The sequence below is a fragment of the Vanessa atalanta genome, chromosome Z, assembly GCF_905147765.1.
Source record: "Vanessa atalanta chromosome Z, ilVanAtal1.2, whole genome shotgun sequence".
NCBI classification, from domain to species: domain Eukaryota; kingdom Metazoa; phylum Arthropoda; class Insecta; order Lepidoptera; family Nymphalidae; genus Vanessa; species Vanessa atalanta.
In genome coordinates, this window is record NC_061902.1 from 9,225,116 (window position 1) to 9,244,897 (window position 19,782).

General features: G+C 29.9%; 4 protein-coding genes across 6 annotated transcripts; all 4 read left to right on the plus strand.

Annotated features, from left to right (window-relative positions):
- Positions 1-679: 679 nt before the first annotated feature.
- On the plus strand, positions 680-3,284 carry LOC125076001. The gene is made up of 5 exons (XM_047687918.1): positions 680-759; positions 886-1,338; positions 1,753-1,909; positions 2,622-2,697; positions 2,810-3,284. Exons 1-5 carry the CDS (start codon positions 757-759, stop codon positions 2,844-2,846), a joined length of 726 nt encoding a protein of 241 aa, XP_047543874.1. The 5' UTR covers positions 680-756; the 3' UTR covers positions 2,847-3,284.
- A 2,132-nt stretch (positions 3,285-5,416) lies between these two features.
- Positions 5,417-7,999, plus strand: LOC125076017. The gene is made up of 4 exons (XM_047687945.1): positions 5,417-5,481; positions 5,634-6,095; positions 7,141-7,192; positions 7,316-7,999. The coding sequence occupies exons 1-4, from the start codon at positions 5,479-5,481 to the stop codon at positions 7,327-7,329; spliced, it is 531 nt and encodes a 176-aa protein (XP_047543901.1). The 5' UTR covers positions 5,417-5,478; the 3' UTR covers positions 7,330-7,999.
- A 1,703-nt stretch (positions 8,000-9,702) lies between these two features.
- LOC125075952 lies at positions 9,703-12,562 on the plus strand. 2 transcript variants are annotated; one of them, XM_047687836.1, is made up of 5 exons: positions 9,703-9,787; positions 9,878-10,363; positions 10,708-10,870; positions 11,623-11,674; positions 11,762-12,562. In XM_047687836.1, exons 1-5 carry the CDS (start codon positions 9,785-9,787, stop codon positions 11,772-11,774), a joined length of 717 nt encoding a protein of 238 aa, XP_047543792.1. In that variant the 5' UTR covers positions 9,703-9,784; the 3' UTR covers positions 11,775-12,562. The 2 variants fall into 2 exon arrangements, with proteins under 2 accessions (XP_047543792.1, XP_047543793.1); XM_047687837.1 differs by lacking the exon at positions 10,708-10,870.
- A 2,225-nt stretch (positions 12,563-14,787) lies between these two features.
- On the plus strand, positions 14,788-18,683 carry LOC125075941. 2 transcript variants are annotated; one of them, XM_047687810.1, is made up of 5 exons: positions 14,788-14,877; positions 15,033-15,503; positions 16,327-16,489; positions 17,067-17,118; positions 17,280-18,683. In XM_047687810.1, exons 1-5 carry the CDS (start codon positions 14,854-14,856, stop codon positions 17,314-17,316), a joined length of 747 nt encoding a protein of 248 aa, XP_047543766.1. In that variant the 5' UTR covers positions 14,788-14,853; the 3' UTR covers positions 17,317-18,683. The 2 variants fall into 2 exon arrangements, with proteins under 2 accessions (XP_047543766.1, XP_047543767.1); XM_047687811.1 differs by lacking the exon at positions 16,327-16,489.
- Positions 18,684-19,782: the final 1,099 nt, after the last annotated feature.

The following is a 19,782-nucleotide window of genomic DNA, read 5'->3' on the forward strand; positions in this document are numbered from 1 at the left end:
CGAGAAAAACGGCAAGAAACTCAGTAGTTACTCATTCCCACCATTTTAATCATATGTAAAGTACGATTATATTTTTATTTATTCTGCCTAGTTATTAATAAATGCTAAGTCCACGCTTTTTATTTTTAATATAATCTTTTATTGAGTAATATACCTGATTTATCAATATTTTTTTGACATGAGTTTTAGGCAAGTTAAAAGTAGTTGTGGTATCTAATAATAGAAACGAATACCGTGCCCCAGGAAGGATGTATTTGACCTTGCGAAGTCGAAAACTAGGAGTTATTAGTTTACCTATCGAATGTCGAATTATTGACGATTTTTTTTCTTTTCGATATATATATAGATAAATTTCTATAATATTTCCAAAATTACTATAATATACATGATATGAAATGTCAATTAACAGTAAAATTCATCGAAACAAATAGTGTTATCTGTTTGGAATTTTGGATAGCATTTACTGAACCAAAGACAACATTTTATTGAAATTTAAAAATCGGCCAAAAGATACTGAATTGTTATTTAAAATTTACAATTTTTAAACTTAATTTTATAAAAAAAGATCATGAACGATAATTTTTTTTTAAACCAACGACTTGCGCATACATATCACTACAACTTACGTATTTTCCGGTCATGCGTAGAGCAATCGCTTCCGGGAGTATCGATTTTACGGTCTGAGCTGCAACCGAGAGCTACAATTCGTTGTGAAAAATAACTTTCTGAAAAAAGTGTTTACAGGAAACAACTAAAATGGTGTGTAGTGCATAACATTATAACGTCCCCTTTAATGTTTAAAATTAGTAATAACATATATTAACCAATGTTTAAATCTACATTGTTTTGTACTTTATTACAAAAATATTTCTTTTTTTATCTAAGGATAAGCCGTGTAGGAGTCAAGATGATTTTCCTGGAGAAGATCCGGATGAAGAAGTAATGAAGCTTTTACCATTGGATCAAATGACAATTAAGTCCGATGATGGCGAAAAAAGTAAACTTGAATCGGAGGTGGAAGAAAAGAATGGCAATGAAAGTGATCTACCTTCCGTAGAAGAAATTATCACTGAGTGCGAGAAAACTCTGCAGAGATTCTTAAAAAGTCAACATCTCGAACGACAAATTGCGGCGTACCAAGGTCATCCCGTACTTGATTCTCCAATCGATGAGAGTTCAAACGTATTTATCGATTTTAACAAAGACCTAATGGAGTATCACGAAGAGACGTACTACATGACGAAAAAGGAGAAAGTAATTAAGGGCTCGTTTCTCTTTTTGTCAAATTTAAGTGAAGGTTGGAGCTACGACCAGGTGAAGAGTTTCCTCGTAAAGGAAGTAAGTTTCTCAGTATTTATGTTACTAAAAACTACATAAACTTTTTTTGTTAACCACTTATTGGATTATTTCCGAATTTTTTTTGAATTCCTAAAAGTAATTTTAGAATTCTAGCAGCGGATAGTCAGAAACTCTTTTTTTTAAAAAAAATTATCACATCAGAATCTAATTCAAAAAACACTTATTTTTTCTCGATGTTGCCCATAGATCGATGATTGACACTGATTGTGTTTTAAGAATTCTGATAGAACAGTTAGTATATACATATTTTGGCAAATTTGATATCTCCAGTGATACTTTCGCTTTCTCGCGTCCATTACAGCGTAACAATGCATTCGAAGTGCATATTGGTACATCAATTAAATGAGCTTCTAATCGTTTGGAATTAAACTTTACTTTTTTTTCACTTTATAGTTTGGAATAAAATGTCTAAATACTATGCCAGAAAGGCTTGCATCGGAGGACGAATATAAAGCTGTCGTTAAATTTATATCTAGCCAGCAACTAAACCAAGTAGTAATGAGCTTAAAAGACAAAAACCTTTACGATAAATTTTTGTTTTTCTCATTCGGTAAGATATTTCAAATTAGTATAAATTACGCATGAAATAACTTTTCAGTTACGTGATGTGTATTTTTATTTCAATCTTCCCTTATTCCCACATTTTGTATTCTATATTAAAAAAAAATAATAGTCATGAAAAAATATGTTATTAATTAACGATGCCATGACCTAACTTAACAAATATACTTAAACTTTAAAGATTTAATAATAATTTAAAGATGATTACGATAATAACTCAAATTTTATATTTTGACCATAATTTAATTTTGTATTGTGAATAATAATTGATCAGCGTAATTTTCTTCTAAATTTACTTTGATACTTCGTTTAAAGTCAAACTTTATTTCGATTCGTGTGTAAACCTACTAATTTCACCCATACCTTAAATAATAGTATATGAGTACAAAATTGTTAGTTAATTACGATGTTGTTTGTAGAAACACAATTTTGGAATGTTGTTGTATTATTGTTATGTTTATCGTGCATAATGACCAAACAAACCTGCATGTACTAAAACTATTCAATACAAATGTACAAACATAGTCATCAACGACTATTTTGTATATTTGTATAGGATATATATGTATGTGATAGATAAATGTTATTTCTTTGTTACACCGTAAAAACAAGATGGCTTCCGCTTACAGTGACATAGACGAACTGTTTACTCTTTACACTTGATAAAATCAATAACTCACAGGAATAAATTGTGATTACAGATAATATACCGATAACCTATTACGATTCGGATTCAAATTTGGACACGGATTCCGAATCGGATGGGCTGGACTCGAGGTATTTATACAAGAAATATTAATTCGACATTTCAGTTGTAAGATATATAGTTTGACATCGATCGTATCGTACTTAATTCAAACAATGTATTGATATGATTTTTATGTTACAGGCCTCAAGACTCGAAGACGGATTTTAAGGAGGCCTAAACTTATGGGACGGTGTTGAATCATTCATTACATTTTTCGGATTTAAGCCTGTCTGACATAAATTAATTTGATTAATTAATGTGTGTGTTGCGAGTAGGTAAATTACATCATATAAAATATGCACTTATAATATATGTTACCTCGCTAAGCGCTTATTATTTAGAGAAGGATATTGGTATCTAAAAGAGGAAAGACTGCATTTCATGTTGGGAAATTCGTTTTTGAGACTGAGAAATGAAATTTATTAGCTTATGGTAGTATTCTACCGTATAAAAGTTAAATGTGAAGTTTTCAGAGGTATTCTTTGGAATCTTCTAAAGATTTCTACTAGGACTAGTTTAAAATTGTTGATGAGAGCTGAAATGATTTCCATGCTAAGTTTCAGATACCATTTTTGCGTCCATTTCACTATTTTATATATGTCTTCGAGTATTAGCAAGCTATATAATAGTAAAAAAAAAACAAAAAAACAAAAAAAATATATATAAAGCAAGCAAGCAGCGACTTTATTTTTATATGTTATTTATCTGAACTGATTTAATTTTACTCTTGTTGATTTTTGCTAACAATATTAATAAAATAACGTAGTTGATTAGTAAAAAATTTTAACTATTTTTCGCGAGTAGATCGTTCATAGTGTATTATTTTTTAAAATTTATATAATATATACCAGTATAATAAAACACGTTTATATTAATTATTGCATTATATTTATATAAGTTATTCTTTAACATATTATATTGATGTTTAATCATAATTAATAAGTATAATTATTAACTGTGTAATTTTAACTTCAAATCATTTAAAAAATCAAATAATAGTAAATATATTCCCGATAAAAATGGCCTAATAAATAAATTAAAAAAAAATAAAACAACAACAAACAGGCCCAACTCTATATAATAAATTTTATCTTCTAGTCACGTTGAGGTATTTTATTTACCTTACCTTACCTTCCATTTCATCGAGTTCTGTACATAATTAACGAACATATACGCATTTATATAAACACATAAGAACTCATTGTTGTAAAATACAATCAAAATTGATTGTAGTGCTAGGTATTCTGTAACAAGAAACTCGAAAAGCACAGCGCAGGGCACGAAAGTGATATTTCAGGATGTGTCATTGAGTATAATTATTATAAAGTTTTTAGGATACACGTACCAAAATGGCGTATCTATGTAAGTCGATTGTTAACATTTCACGAGTGAAATACGAAGTGAATTCTTATAGAATCGCACTGCTATCAGTATTCACGATTCGGAAATGAACTATGAGTACTCCTACGAAAAGTAAAACAATTGAAGCAACGGAATCTTTATCACAAAATCATATTACTATGTGTTATTTTTTCGGCAAAAATTTTAATTATGTTCTAGATCATTCGTAAATGCAATAAAACTTTGGTAGAATTATTGACTATATTTGTCCCATTCTCTGTAGAGAGTTGACAGAGTAAAAAATTAAGTTAGTTTTTCATACCAATAACATTGATTAACATTATGTTGCCATAAGTCATAATTTCGATTTTGGTCCCACGATTCATATCTGTCATTGAGTTATTTCAATGAAATTGATTCCTGAACTCTAAGTATAGACTGCAGGCTTCAATGGGACTCGTATATCCACACACACAGTAAATACCACCAACTTGTCATATATTCTACGACCAAGCAGCAATACTTACGATTGTTGTGTTTTAGTTTGAAGTCAAAAGGGACATCACATCTCACTTCCAAAAGTTGTAGTCGCATTGGTTATATAAGGAATCGTTAAAATTTCTAGTCTATGAGCAGTGGTGCCACCTACCTACATAAACATTAAAAAATATATTAGTATATATATTATTATAGGGTAATATAGATATATTACCCTATATATAATTAATTTGAATGGAACATGTATAAATTTGAAATTTTCAACATTTTATCATGTCATGGGCTTGCTGCTCATGAGAGACACAGGTTTCCTACATAGGTACACCACATTTATAAGCTGTTTTGCGTTTCAGTTCAGAGAGGCAAATATAGGTACAACATTTTTCTGATCTTATTCTCTTATATCATAACTTCATTATCATTATCTAGCCTTAGGTCTAACAGTGCATCAGACCCAAACATATAATTTATCGTGTCTTTTGTCTTTAGGCCCAATTGTAAGTATATTTGTTTTTTTGCGAAAATTATGGTGATGCCATTAAATTATTTCTTTTCACTTCATAGCTGAACTACTCAGCCTATTCATTTAAATTAAATCTGGAAATTATAAAGAAGAGATAGATATTAAAAACGTCCTGAATTTATTTTATTCGAAACTATCGAATTAGCGTTCTCACATTCTCGCACCACAACCTTCATCTATCGTGTATCTACACAAAACGGGGATCTGCTGCCCTTAATCAAAATTAATTATTTATGTAAAATTGAAGTCTGAATATTATCTGGCGTTTAATAAAATGATTATTTGAAACCAATTTTATATCTGATATGAACATGGATGAAGCCCTAATTTTTACATGCGCGGACTACCGGTTTGCAAGTATTGATTTTTCAAGTCGAGACCGCCATTAAGAGCTCTGCTCCGTTGTTGTAATCATTTTTCTACGAAGATTTTGCAGGATACAGCAACAATGGTATGTAGTGAAATATATTTATTATATTTTTCTTTTGTTGTTGATAACTAATTACTTTTATTAGATTACAAGTTGTTTTTGTTTAATAATATTTAATAAATTTTATTTAATAATATCCGTACCTCATTAACTTGAGCCTTTTTATTTTCAAGAGTCAACCCGGTGGCAGACCCGTAGCCGCCAACGCCGAAGATTCGGATTCGGACTTGGAATCTCAATTTCCTTGCCATAGTTGCGTTGAAATGACGTACGGCTTGGAGATAAAAACAAACAGCATATCTCACTTCGGATATAATCTGCGTTCTGCAATCACTAACTGTGAAATAATGGTAATAGATTATAATAAAAGGCGACGAGAGCGCAGCCCAGAGGCAGGCCCAAGTCATCCCATGGCGCAACTTGATGCTTCGAGCAGCAGCAACGCCGACACCGCAACCAGCAAGGAAATCGATATATTCTCAGAGCACAATGAAGAGCTAGCTGACTATATACGACAGATGAACTACCGTCGCACCAGGAACAGCGAGAAGCAAACAATTGGGTCATGGCTCATAATTTCTTATGTTAATGGAGGTTGGGACTACAACACCGTGAGGAATTATCTTTTGGAGGAAGTAAGTCTGTTTATGAATAAATTAAATTATACATGTCAACACAAGCGCAAAGATTCACTTTTGATTATCGTGTGTCCAACTAATATTGTGAAATCTACTGTGTCAAAATTACAAAAGCCAGTTCATGCAATTTATTATTTCAAACGATAGGTACAAATGTTGTAGGTACATGAAACGTTATGACGGGTAAACAACATAAACTTTATTTCCCAAAATGCATTTGAAACTAATTTTAGTAACAATTAGTTGATAGAAATTTGCGGAGATAATCCGTTCCATTTATTTAAAAAAAAATGTGGAGAATATTGAATGGTCACTTATAAAATAATAAGCTTAAGTTTTTGTTTACTTTATAGTTCGGAGTAACTTGTATGCGAAGTAGAAATATCCCAGAAGCACTTGTGACTGACAAGAAGTTCAAAGCTATTATTAAATTTGATACAAGCGAACAACTAAACCAAGTAGTAATGCGCTTGAGAAACGACCAAATTCATGATAATTTTTTATTTTTATCATTCGGTAAGATAGTTGAAATAGTTCTATAATGGCTTTCGTGATGTGTGTTTGTTTTAAATTTTATTTTCTCTGCTGCTCTTTGAATTATTTTTTTGAAACGTGCGAATAAAAATAATTGCAAATGGCGAATAAATACTTTTATTAGAAATAAATGTAAAACACGTAAACATTATTTGTGGCTTAGTAAATATATCGTCATTGTTGAAAATGATAAAATGTTTGCTTGGCTTATGCAATTATTGTGTCTTCTTAAACTAAATTCACGCATTTTATGTTATTTTGAGGCATTGAATTGGTAATTCTTGATCGATGTTGTACATAGAAACCCAAATAAAAACAATGTTATTACAAACGTAATAAGTATTTAAAGAGACCTGCATGTGTTGAAATAATTTTATGTAAACCCAACCAAGTAGTTCTGTGTACCCATATAAGTGATGGATAAATGTATATTTAAATTGATAAGATGTTAGATTTATTTAATTTGAACTCGATAATTTTATAATATAAATTATTTGGGAAATTCCAGAAAAATTGCCTATCTCATACGACGTGTCCGATTCCGATTCCGACGGTTCGAGGTTTGTATAAAAAAAGTTCTTATTCAAATATTAGTTTATATAGAAGATATAGAATAAATGATCAAAATTATTGATGAATTTAGAATGAAATGTTTAATGAAATTATTATTTTTTATATTTCAGGACTGGCTTCCTGATCCCGGTGTCGAATGAATTACAATTTTAATTTGAATACTTAATCGAAATTGGACGTAATCGTCATATTAAATGTTAAAATATATATTATATCAAACTTAGAAAAATAAATAATATATTTAAAAAAAAAGAACGACTGCGTATTAAAAATAAACAAAAACTTGTTGATCAACTACTTTAGTTGATAATTGCAAGAAGTAAAATTGTGTAGGTACAAATTAAGGGACTTCTTTTTCTAATTTTAAAGCCCTAAAAAAAATTAAAAAAAAAGGATTACGTCATCTATCTATTTGTTGATACTAAAATTTTCTTGGTAACATCTTAAGCTCTTTCAATCGAAGTGTGGATTGACATAATTGAGAAAAATATTCAAATAGTCAATCAATCTTTGAGACGGAAGTCCCTTGAATTTGAAAATGACAATATAATTTAATCAAAATATATAAAGTATTACTGATCAATGTATAATTATAAAATCATTTATGAATATGTGTTAGTTGTTAATTGGATAAATGTATCAAAAATAAATGTTGTTAACTTTACTGTGCTACGATGTAATTGGGGAGAGACAGCAGTAATTAATGACAGATTAGTAGTTAAATTAAATTATCATATTCAACAACTTAATCAAAATAGTTAGAAGTTGATCATCTTGGTGAAAAAATATGTTGTAATTTTATGTATTAATCTGAATAAAATATCAAAAATAAATGTTTTGAAAATAAAGAAAAATAAATAAAAACTGTTTCTGTATATACTTTATTTGACCTGTTGCCGTTAATCCCTTAGCTTTACATCTACAAACCATTTGTGTAAAAAAAGAAATATTGAGTATAATAATAATATTTATTTAATATTCATTTTGTCTGTCCACATTTTTATCTATTGTATTTTTTTTTTATGGCATTGGTTGGCGGACGAGCGTATGGGCCACCTAATGGTAAGTGGTCACCACCGCCCATAGACAAAGGTGCTGTAAGAAATATTAACCATTCCTTACATCACCTATGCGCCACCAACCTTGGGAACTAAAATGTTATGTCCCTTGTGCATGTGATTACACTGGCTCACTCACCCTTCTAACCGGAACACAACAATACAGAGTACTGTTATTTGGCGGTAGAATATCTGATAAGTGGGTGGTACCTACCCAGACGGGATTGCACAAAGCCCTACCACCAAGTGTTGTATTCCTTTACAGATTATTTTAATTATTATTATTACATTATATCTAATAGTCAAATTGCTAATACATTTGGTAATGATAAATATTTACCTAGTTAACAGATACAAATAATAAAAGATGAATTCGTAAAAAAACGGGGAACCCTGAATAACCCTCTTCACAGGAAACGATATGAGCTGGAACTCAGAGCAGCACAGCTCCGGAGCAAATAATATGGCTTATAAAAGTCTGGATCCTGAATTTCTACGATATTTATGAACTCATTTTTTGACTGTGCAAATCCATTGTGCGTTTTCATCGCTTCCCTTGAAATAAATTTTCCTTTCAACTGACATAACTGCTTTACATTTCATATATTTCATTCACAATTAGAAATTAGAAACTCACAGAAATAAATAGAAACATTCATAGACCAGAAAGTGATTTTTTTTTAACGATATAATAGAGTACTTGAGCCAAAACAAAATTGTGTTCTGTTGTACGTGATTGTAATTTTGAAAAGAAACTTATAAACATTATAAATATAATTATATGACTTCGAACAGAGACAAACGAGTGGTTAGAATAAGTGAATCTCAATCAAATCCACGCAAGCACCACTGGATTTTCATGTGTTTAATTTGAAAAATAACCTAAGAAAACTAGCATGAATTGAATGAAAATTTTATTCATGTTTTATTCCCGTCAAAAAAGAGAAACCTCAGTCCAGCAGTTTCGTGGACGAGCTGCAGTAGCATACATATATAAAAATGACATACATAAAATTTCATCACTATTTCCTTTGGTCAAGCCATAACTTGAAAACAATATATTTTTTAAAGTTTTCTAATACTTTCTTAAAAAGTTTCTACAAAGAAAGAAATGTTACGAAAAATGTGCAGAAATCCATTTTTGTTATTTTGTATATTTTTTTTTTTATTTGATTATTAATAGTTAAGACACGACAACATCTTTTTTTTTAAATCGCTGTCATTATTAATTTATAAGATACAATATTGATATCATTGGATGGCAAAATGAAAAATTCATATAATGTAGAAATGCACCTTTTCGTTTTTGAATGTTGCCGCGTTATTTCAGGTGCATTTTAGCGTCACTTTAAATCTGATCCAATGAGTGAAGCGCTTCTATTTTTCAAAGTAATGACATGCGTGGAACTATTAATTTGCAAGTATTGATTTTTCTAGCTGACTCCGATGCTCTAAGTGTTTTGTGTCGTAGTTGAAATTAGTGTTTTCGAGATAAATAAGTGTTCCCAGTGTTCAGCTACAATGGTAAATGAAAAGATAGATTATTATTATTCATTTTGGCAAATTAAAGTAAATCAAATGGATAACTTATATTATCTCACTGTTTATTTCTAGAGTCGATCGTGTAATGGCACTATAGCTTTCGTACCAGACCCGGAACCAGAGATGGGGGCAATTCCAGTCTATCAGATCAACATACCGTGTGGTAATTGCAGTTCGCCGGATTATACATTGGAAATTAAAACTAATGATATTTCCTACTATGGGTTTAATGTTCGATCGGTTGTCGAAACCTGTGAAACGATCATAAAAGAATACTTAAGAAGGCAACGCATCGAGCGCAACTCAGCTCTGTATCAGAGTTTGAACATGCTTGATCCTCGCAAACCTTTTTCATGCGGCAGCAATATCAGCATTTCCAGTAGCAGCGATGAAGATCTTCTGTTAGATCACAGTGATAAGCTCTTCGAGTCCGTGAATCAGATGAGTTTTCAACGATCAAAGTCGACCAAAAAAATGACAGACGGAGCATTCCTAATAATTTCACCCGTGATTGGTGGTTGGAACTTCAATACTTTAAAGAATTACATCTTGAAAGTGGTAAGTATTTGCAATACATGTCCATCGTAAAATTAAAATTCACACTTGTTTATGATGCACAAGCGCAAAGGTTTCTTAAAATCACTACTAATAATTTCATATTTAACTAATATAAGGACAGCCCAGGCGTTTGCATTTTAACTATTTGATTTATTTTTTTAATTATTCAATATTTTGACAATATTTATAGAATATGTACATAAATATAATATGTCAAACGTTCTGATGAAAAATTTTAAATATAAAATTAATGAATAAACGATTTTCATAGTTTATTTAAAAGTAAAGATCCTAAGTAATGTAGTAATAAGTATTCTAAGCTAACCTTTTTGTTTACTTTATAGTTTCGTGTAGAATGCATTCACACTAAATCGATTTTGGATTCCCTTGCTAAACAAAGCAAATTTGACGTCATTATCAAATTTGATACTAGCAGCGATCTTAACACAGTACTTTCGCGCTTAAGACAAGATAACATTAACGATAAATTTTTATTTTTATCATTCGGTAAGACACTACGAATATTATTTTTAATGGCGCATGCGTTAATTTTTTAGTTACTTGATGTGTTTTTGTTTCAAACAAGCTTGATCCCTGGTATTCTGCTTTTCAAACTTGTGTTTAGAAATAATTGCAAATTTGCGAATTAAAATTGCGCTAAGAACAAATATCATAAAGTATACACAGATTGAATAAAATATCAAGCGAAATAATTACGTGGTAATTTTCTATCGTCCTTTGGTTATGCGAATGTTGCGATGCGATGGATGTGCTTTAATATAAATGGTGCAGCTATTATATACTCTGTTTCAATTTCGGCGTTCCTTACTCTTTTATCTTGTATATATTTCAGTAGTAAAACGAAAATCTAATACTTAATTACCTTTAATAAACGGTTTCTATGAAAGTCTCCGAACCTTAAGTCTAAAATTTGCATTTCTTTTCTCAAGCCTATAAAAAGCCCTTAGATTACATTTATTTCACATCTATATCTTTATCCAGTACTTTAGCAATGAATGCCTTGTAAATAGTTACCTGGAATGTGTTTATATCCTTGGTCTTCCTAAATAAGCATCTATGAAACGCTTTTAGGGTTTTAATGGAATATTATGTACTCCGATTGATTATTCGATGTTGTGAAACCCGCATGCACAATAATAAATCCAACTAAATATTTAAATGTATGCAAAAAAATTTATAACTGTTGTATGAAAAATGTTACATTTATGTATGTATTTTTTATAATATTGTACTTTCAGAAAAAACCAGCTTCGGTGATGACGACTCCGATTCGAGTTCGGACGATTCGAGGTATCTATACATATAGACTGAAATTAACTAATTAAAAAAGTTCTATGATTGATTAAAGAGATAATATGTGAACTTCTTCTGTTACAGATGCGATTTCTGAACCATGTTTTCGGAAGAAGTTTAAATCTTCATAACGTTGGTGGCAAGTCATCATTCGTAATTATGTTATGGAGTTTAAGCTATCTTATCCGATAATATTATATATTCAAGTAATATATAAACCACTTACATGTTTTAAACATTTAACGTAGACAAGCAAAACATACGAAAATGTAATACTCTATGTGTCCTACTTAAATTATTGTATCTCTATCTCTATTGTAATACTCTCCAGACTACGGTCGGTTGCTCTTAGGCGGTCTAGGACTGAAGTCCAAGGTCCTACGTGTTGCTGCCTCAGAGGCAGTTAAATTAGCAATTAAGCAAAAATAATATATTATCTAAATGGTGAATGAGGGTGGAAGTGAGACTTCAATGACGAGTGATTTTAAGAACGTTGTAGTTGATGTTCCTTAAAGTATAACTTTATGTAAGGTAGATATACCATAAATAACGTTCTTACTAATAAATATTGTATAGCAATAAACGTATACATACATTTGTTATACAAAATTTATTAGTAAAGTAATAAATGTATAAGTTTTTTCTTGTATACGAGTATAAGTCAAATAAAGAAATGGATGAAATGTAATTTATTTTATAAATATATTGGCATTGTGTATTTATCTTTTGGAATATCTACGAATTTCTTACGTGTCTATAAATAAATCTTATATATCTACTTGTAATCAAATATTCTTCATGTAATCAATCAAATGTACTAGATGATAGATATATGTGTATAGCATAAGGTTTCGGAATCTGATCAAAATTTTTAAATGTATTCAATATTTAATAAATGGCCTAATATATATTAAATGGCATAGAAATAAAGGAAAAAATTCGTTATATTTTCATTTAAAACCCGCATCTAACATGGCATGACATAATTATTCTTTAACTTACAATTAATATTATATATAATGTACAAACAAACATTAATACATTGAGCTTATAGTAGGTGACGCAGCGTGTTTTGAAGAAGTTTTTTAATATGACGTTTTTTAACAGTGGTATGTGTTAATAAAACATATAAATTATATATTTTCGTCTATTGACAAATAATACCACAATTTCTTGATTTTTAAAATGAACTACATTTACAAACATATCCTGAAAGGATGACTAAAGACAGATACAGTAATGTAATTAAATAATATTTAACAAACTATCACAAATGAATACTTAATAATAAAAAAACATTTTAGTTCGTGTAATATAGTTTCAAAGCAATGAAGCGATAATAACTACGGTAGAACTGAGAGGGGCGTGGCGCCTAGAAAAATCTAAAGAAATGTATGCTTTTGTACAATATTCGGACGGTATTCAGGAAATAGTGTTTCTCTTCAAATTATGAAATTGCATCATTTGTTTGTGCTACAAGATCTTTTATTTTATTATTTACAATTAACTATTTAAAGCTTACTTGAAGTTCAAGATCACACAAGCATCATGTATATCAAAATACAATTTATAATGCCGTACTCCATATAACAAATACAATTTAATGATATTTGTTTTTAAATTGGCTTAGGTTGTTTGATATATTAAAGAATTTTCTTAAATACGATTAAAAGTTTCTATTCGGCTATTTTAAGATGATCAGCTCTTTTCTAGTTGTTTAAGGGATATGAACATGAACAAAGTCCAATTCAAAATTTAGTATTATGTAATGTCGATGATTACAATAAGGCGTCATCTCTAAAGATCTATTGGAAAATAGGTCATTTGAGATGTGGTTACGATTTAAGTGATCGCTTCAAGCTAGCAGTGGGTGACAGATACTAATTTGTTAGTATATCGTTTAATTTAATAGTTTTATTAAAAAAAAAATGAATGCTGCTTATTTTTATTGTTTTGCTCATGTCTTAAGCTTTAGTTTTTTTTATTATTTAATCCTTGATCAAGGTGGAACATTTTATTTAACCCCACTCATATATTCTACTGCCAAGCAGTAATACTTAGTGTTATTGTATTCGGGTTTGAAGAGTGATTAAACCAGTTCAACAGCAGCTGTAAGGAACATAGTAGATATGCAAATACTAAAATACTTATCAGAGAAGACTTATTATAAAGTTTCTAATCTTTGATTTGTCTTAAATATTACATTATAATTTTTTTATATTTTATTTCACTTGTATTTTTGTTATCAAGAATATTTTCAAGATGTAAAAAAATATACACAGGTATGTATTTATATTACAATTAATTAAATATTGTTTTAATTGCATTCTTATAATTTTAACATTAGAATGCCTATCTTTGTTCTATATATAGCATTAGGCTACATTAAAAACTCTTTATTCTAATTATTTTATGATCATTGATTTAAATTAAAAAAGGAAATATAAATAAAAAACGAATTCAATAGTCATTGAACATTTCTTGTTTTTATTAAAAAAAACATAATCAAAATTATAATAATATGAAGGATGACGCTGGTCATCGATTTTTATCTCAGATGTATCCTCATAAAGCTTTATATTTAGTGCATAGATAAAGCAATACTGCCATCCGTATTGCTTTGTCACACTATCAATAGAAGTCAACCAATATGCATCATCAATATGGATATGACTCAAAGAATGATTCATAGAAGCATTATCTTTGTGAATTTTCTACAATTATAATACTATACAAAAGTTCTTTTAAAACTACTACATTTAGATTCGATTCAAGATGAACACAGGCATTAGCGATATTCGTAGTATATATAATTTTAGATACAGCTTATTACGTCCATAAACGTTAATACGGAAATTATCAGCGGAGCAGTTCCAAATATTTTTTTATCAAGCTCGAATAAATAATAAAAAATTCATACATACATATATATTAAGCCTGCATAGTCAAGTAAATCTTTCTCATATACATAGATAAATCAGATGAGCGATAATTACATGAAAAAAAGTAACGTTCAATTGAAAATTTTCTTAAATCAGATAAAATGAACACGTCTATTATTTGACTATGACATGCGTGGAACTATCCGCCTTCGCGAGTATTGATTTTTCCAAGTTGAGACATCATCCGAGTGTTTTGTGTTCCTGTTAAGCCAGTTTTCTTACAAAAATAAGTGCATGGAGGAAACACAATCTACAATGGTGAGCATAAAAATTATATTTATTTATTTCTGTTATTAAGTATAATATTAACTAGTAATAACTTTTTTCAATTATTGCTCAACATTTTTTTTTTATAAATTCAATAATTTGTTGAATACAATAATATAATATAATACAAGCTTTTTATTTTCAAGAGTCAACCAAGTTGCAGCAACGTCAGCTTAGTTCCGGAAGAGATGGAAACTGATCATCCGGAGACAGGCTCGATATCTCGATTCAGAATTCCATGTCGCAATTGTATTGAAATGACCTATGGCTTAGAGATAATAACAAGCGACATATCCTACTTCGGAAATAATCTGCGAACTGTAATATCAGAAAGCGAAGTATTGATAAAAGATTTTCTGAAAAGACAGCGCTCAGAGCGCCGGGCAGCAGCTGCCCAAAAGAATAAAATTTTCCAACTAGATGAAGAATCGAGCCTCTCTAGCAGCGAGGACGACCTTTTACTGGCGAAAACACAAGATTTGGATAACTGTACCAAACAGAGGACCTTTGGCCGCAGCAAGAATATAGAAAAACGAACATTCGGATCGTGGCTCATCCTTTCATTTATAACTGGCGGTTGGAACTACAGCACCGTTAAGAATTTTCTTTTGAACGAAGTAGGTATTGTGTTCATAGCAATTATTTTATGATACTTTGATTATTGACGCATCAGTACCGGACAAGAGATATTCTACAATACATTTAGATATATGACACTATGTTTGCGATACCCTAGCACTCCACTAGGTCATAAAACTGCTCCAACAGTTTTGACCCGACATTAATGCTCTTTAATTACATGTTCCGTGGTGATCGATCCACGTGGTGATGGTTTTTCTATGACTACTAAGCGAAGTGCAGTATGTTCTCGTACCGTCTCCAGTAGAGCAATTGCAGATTTAGTGCGCGAACATAGTGATGAGCTTTGATCATGTGCCTATGCGTTAAAGCAATTAATATTTAATATTAAAGCAACTCTTTTTTTTAATAAAATAAAACATACATCACAACACACATCACGGAGTATAATTAATTTTACAATACACATTTTAACATAATAAATTGAATATTATCAGTACAATAGGTTTACCTCTAATTTATTTCGCCAATAGAGCACCAAACGAACTACGAACTGCGAACTATTCTATTTACACAGTCCTTTTAAAATGTTTAACCTTACAATTATAATTTATTTGACTACCCGCCTTGTTGATTTTCTTACATTTTAATATACACAGTAAAATCAAAACCATATTTATGTACAATATATCTTACTTATTTTTACATAGCTGACAACATGTACCTAAACACACACAAATCTACAATAAATAATTACAAATAAATTAGAGAACAGAAAAACAACACAGTATCCCAAAATGTTTTTTAGATGTAATTTCTTGATTGATAATAAAGAGGCTTAACTTTTTGCTTACTTTATAGTACGGAGTAAAATGTACGCGAAGTAGGACAACTCCGGAAAGGCTTGCGATGGCAGGAGTGTTCAAAGCTATCGTTAAATTTGAAAATAGAGAAGAACTAAAGCAAGTAGTTATGAGCTTAAGAGAGAGCCAAATACATGACAAATTTTTATTTTTATCATTCGGTAAGATAGTCCACATAGTTGTTGATTGCGCATGCGTTGTTTAAGCTACGTGATAATTATGTGTTTTAATTTGAATTATCCTTGATGCTCTTAGTATTCTGATTTATATATTTGCGAATACAAATACATAATTGCAAATTGCGAATGAATCTCGAATGTTTATCTTTTATTTGTTGATCTGTAAATTTTGCTTTTTTGTTTTCAACAAGCATTCAGTTGTTTTCTGTTGCTATGTTATTGCAATTATCGCGTTATGGATCTATTTAAATCCATGTATGTTTATGTTGTTGAAATATACTTTTAACTTAAATATGAATATTTTTCGTTGGTAATATTTAATAAAATTGGCGTTGTTAAATTTTAATGTATCATAGTGGATGAATAAAACATTAAAAAATTCGCAATTAATTATTTGATGTGATGCTTACAAACATTTTGAGCAATAGTTTTGTATGTTCAAGAAAAAATTTTGATAAATGTATTTCCATTAGATCGAAAAATAAATATAGCTATTGTAACAGTAAAATAAAATGATACTTTTTTATTCTATTTCATGTGATATTTTATATATTTTCAGATAAAAGGCCAGTTTCACATGAATTTTCCGAATCAGATTCAGACGACGCGCGGTATGTTTATTTATAATTACAACATGTTTCAACAATTAGTTTTCATTTTGAAATTTCAACATATTTTAACAATTAATTTTTAAAACAAAATATCAAATCACGAGTATCGTTTCAAAGAAAACCTTATGTGAGAAAATTTAATTTACGCTTTTATATTACAGATCCGGATACTTGGTCCCGATATCTAAAGAAACTTAAATTTTTGATTATAATTTGAATATAATTTGAATTATAATTCTTAACATGACTATGCTATTCGGTAACATCAGCGAGAATTCAAAATATCTCTACTAAGGATATAATTTAGAACAATAAAGTATAAACTTGGATATGCGGTACTTCACTGGACACATTACATAGCGAAGAAAAAAGGATTAATCATCAATCAAGAGAATTTCACCAGTCATCGCAGAATAATTTCAACGTTATATAAAATTGTTCTTTTATTTTTTATCTGTGTCGTTGTCGGTGAAAAACCACCCTAGTTTAAGTTACCCTGAAGTACACGGGGTCTAGAATAAATAATAAATGTAAAAATAATTCAAAAGGCGGTATTATTGTTAGTCTTTTGAATCTTTATTATAAAATATACATATATAAAACATTCAAACTATTATGTAACATTTTATTGCTGCTTATATATTATTTTTGTCAACATTCATAAAAATATCTCGTATGTCAATTATTTTTCGGTAAATATATTTGATGTTACTGCGGAATATATCATTCTATAACCTATTCCAATGGAAGAAAGAATAAAGATGAACAAACCCTAAATTTAAGTATCCCATGCAATTTGATAATAGCTCAGATATATTGTACACTACTAGTATTTATTTAGTAATATATACTTATATTATCGGGCACTATTCTTCATAAATACCTATATCCAATTGAATTTTACTTACAATAACGGCTTCGTCGCAGTTCAAAACGTCATTTATTCGCAAATCCATGATGAATATCATAGATTACATTCAACGTTCGACCAATCATATCGCATCGATTCGAGGTCAAGTGTTGATTATTTGTCTTTTGTCCTCTTCTAATTGGAATAGGCTATGTATTATGTTTATATTTTTCATGACAAAAGTTATTTTATCCCAGCAAGCTTCTTCAGATTCATGTCGTCATTGAGACATTAAAAGTAGGACTTTTTTTTGGAAAATAATATTTTATATACATTTAATATGAGATATTATGTTACAAAATCTAGGAATGGCGTACGACGTGTCAATTACATTTAAAGCTACGTTTCGAATTATTGTACCGAGATATTCAGAAGTTATTCTTATATACACAGTTGATGTTAGTCATTTATTATTAAATCTCTGTTAACTACGATATTCGCCAAGTAATCTCATGCGTTTTTAGTCTATGCAGTCAAAGATAACCTCAATGATCGAAGCTGGGACAATCCTTATTATTACTTATATTATTATATTTAAGCATTTTCTGTGATATTTTTTCATTTAAATTGTGTTAATCAGTCATTATCATTGTTTTTTTGTTTAACAGTACATGTATTATTTGCTAAATAATGCTAAATATTGATTAGTAAATGAATGTAAGTATTTAATTGATGTCTATACATAAACAATATAATAATAATGTTAAACAAAAATGTAATCATTATTAATTCATATATTAATGTTTAGTCACGATATAAATGTTGAACATTTATATTGTTAAGGTTATGGAAAGTGATGAAAATGGATATGTATTCAGGGTCAGGATATAAAATTATTTAAAATATTTAATAAATAAATGTAAAACATCTTTAAAGATATAATAAAGTATTAAACACTTCTGTATTTCATTTTATTTGCCATAGGACAATCTCCTGGTGCGACAACGTCAGTGATCAACGCTTACGGGTTCGATTCCCGTGTATGATTCCACAGACAATGTACTTTTATAGTCATGGTCCTCTAAGAACATGCAATACAAACATATGCGTTTGTTTGTAGATTGTTTCTTTCATAGAAATTCATCTCCAAATGCATATTATATTATTTTACACAGATGTCCGGGGCTTAAAAGAAAGGATGCGACCCTGGGGCCGTGGACACCTGAAGTGGGGCCTCACGTTTCCTACTTCAGACGGCCTTGAGGAGGACGGCAGCCGGGATGGCCTCGTGCTGCCAGTTGCACTAGCGAGGAATGCCAGGGGCGACATCACCGGAGCGGAGCACGGCATGGGAGGGGCCGCGGATATCGACATAATCCCGTAGCCTCTCCAATCCCTGCTGAAGACGGCTATCGCAGTGGTTTTAGTGGGTAGGAATCCCACATAACCTGGTTTTTATTGTTACTTTCATTGGAGATTCAGCAGTAGCAGTATGATTTGTAAAGGCGTTAACAAAATAAAACCGTTAATTACTAAAAAATATTCCTAATATTGAAAAATAGAGCTTTGTTTATTTCTTTTTTGTTATGTAATTTCAGCGTCAGGTTAAGTTAATCTTCTTTATTTATGAAAATTACCAGTTAATACAAATAATACATTAACATTAAGCTAATGTGGATTATAACTTAAATTATACGTTAAAATGTATCTATTTATCCGATCCCCGTTCTATTAAATATTTTTATTAATGACATGATAATGAGGGACATTTTTGTTAAAATATACTATACAAGGGTAATAGAAACATTACGAGT

Coding starts and splice junctions, on each gene's coding strand:
- LOC125076001 (XM_047687918.1), top strand. Junction 1,339..1,752: donor AGAGTTTCCTCGTAAAGGAA/GTAAGTTTCTCA, acceptor TTCACTTTATAG/TTTGGAATAAAATGTCTAAA. Junction 2,698..2,809: donor TCGGATGGGCTGGACTCGAG/GTATTTATACAA, acceptor TTTATGTTACAG/GCCTCAAGACTCGAAGACGG.
- LOC125076017 (XM_047687945.1), top strand. Junction 6,096..7,140: donor GGAATTATCTTTTGGAGGAA/GTAAGTCTGTTT, acceptor GGGAAATTCCAG/AAAAATTGCCTATCTCATAC.
- LOC125075952 (XM_047687836.1), top strand. Junction 10,364..10,707: donor AGAATTACATCTTGAAAGTG/GTAAGTATTTGC, acceptor TTTACTTTATAG/TTTCGTGTAGAATGCATTCA. Junction 10,871..11,622: donor ATTTTTATTTTTATCATTCG/GTAAGACACTAC, acceptor TTGTACTTTCAG/AAAAAACCAGCTTCGGTGAT.
- LOC125075941 (XM_047687810.1), top strand. CDS start 14,854: ATGGAGGAAACACAATCTACAATG. Junction 15,504..16,326: donor AGAATTTTCTTTTGAACGAA/GTAGGTATTGTG, acceptor CTTACTTTATAG/TACGGAGTAAAATGTACGCG. Junction 16,490..17,066: donor ATTTTTATTTTTATCATTCG/GTAAGATAGTCC, acceptor ATATATTTTCAG/ATAAAAGGCCAGTTTCACAT.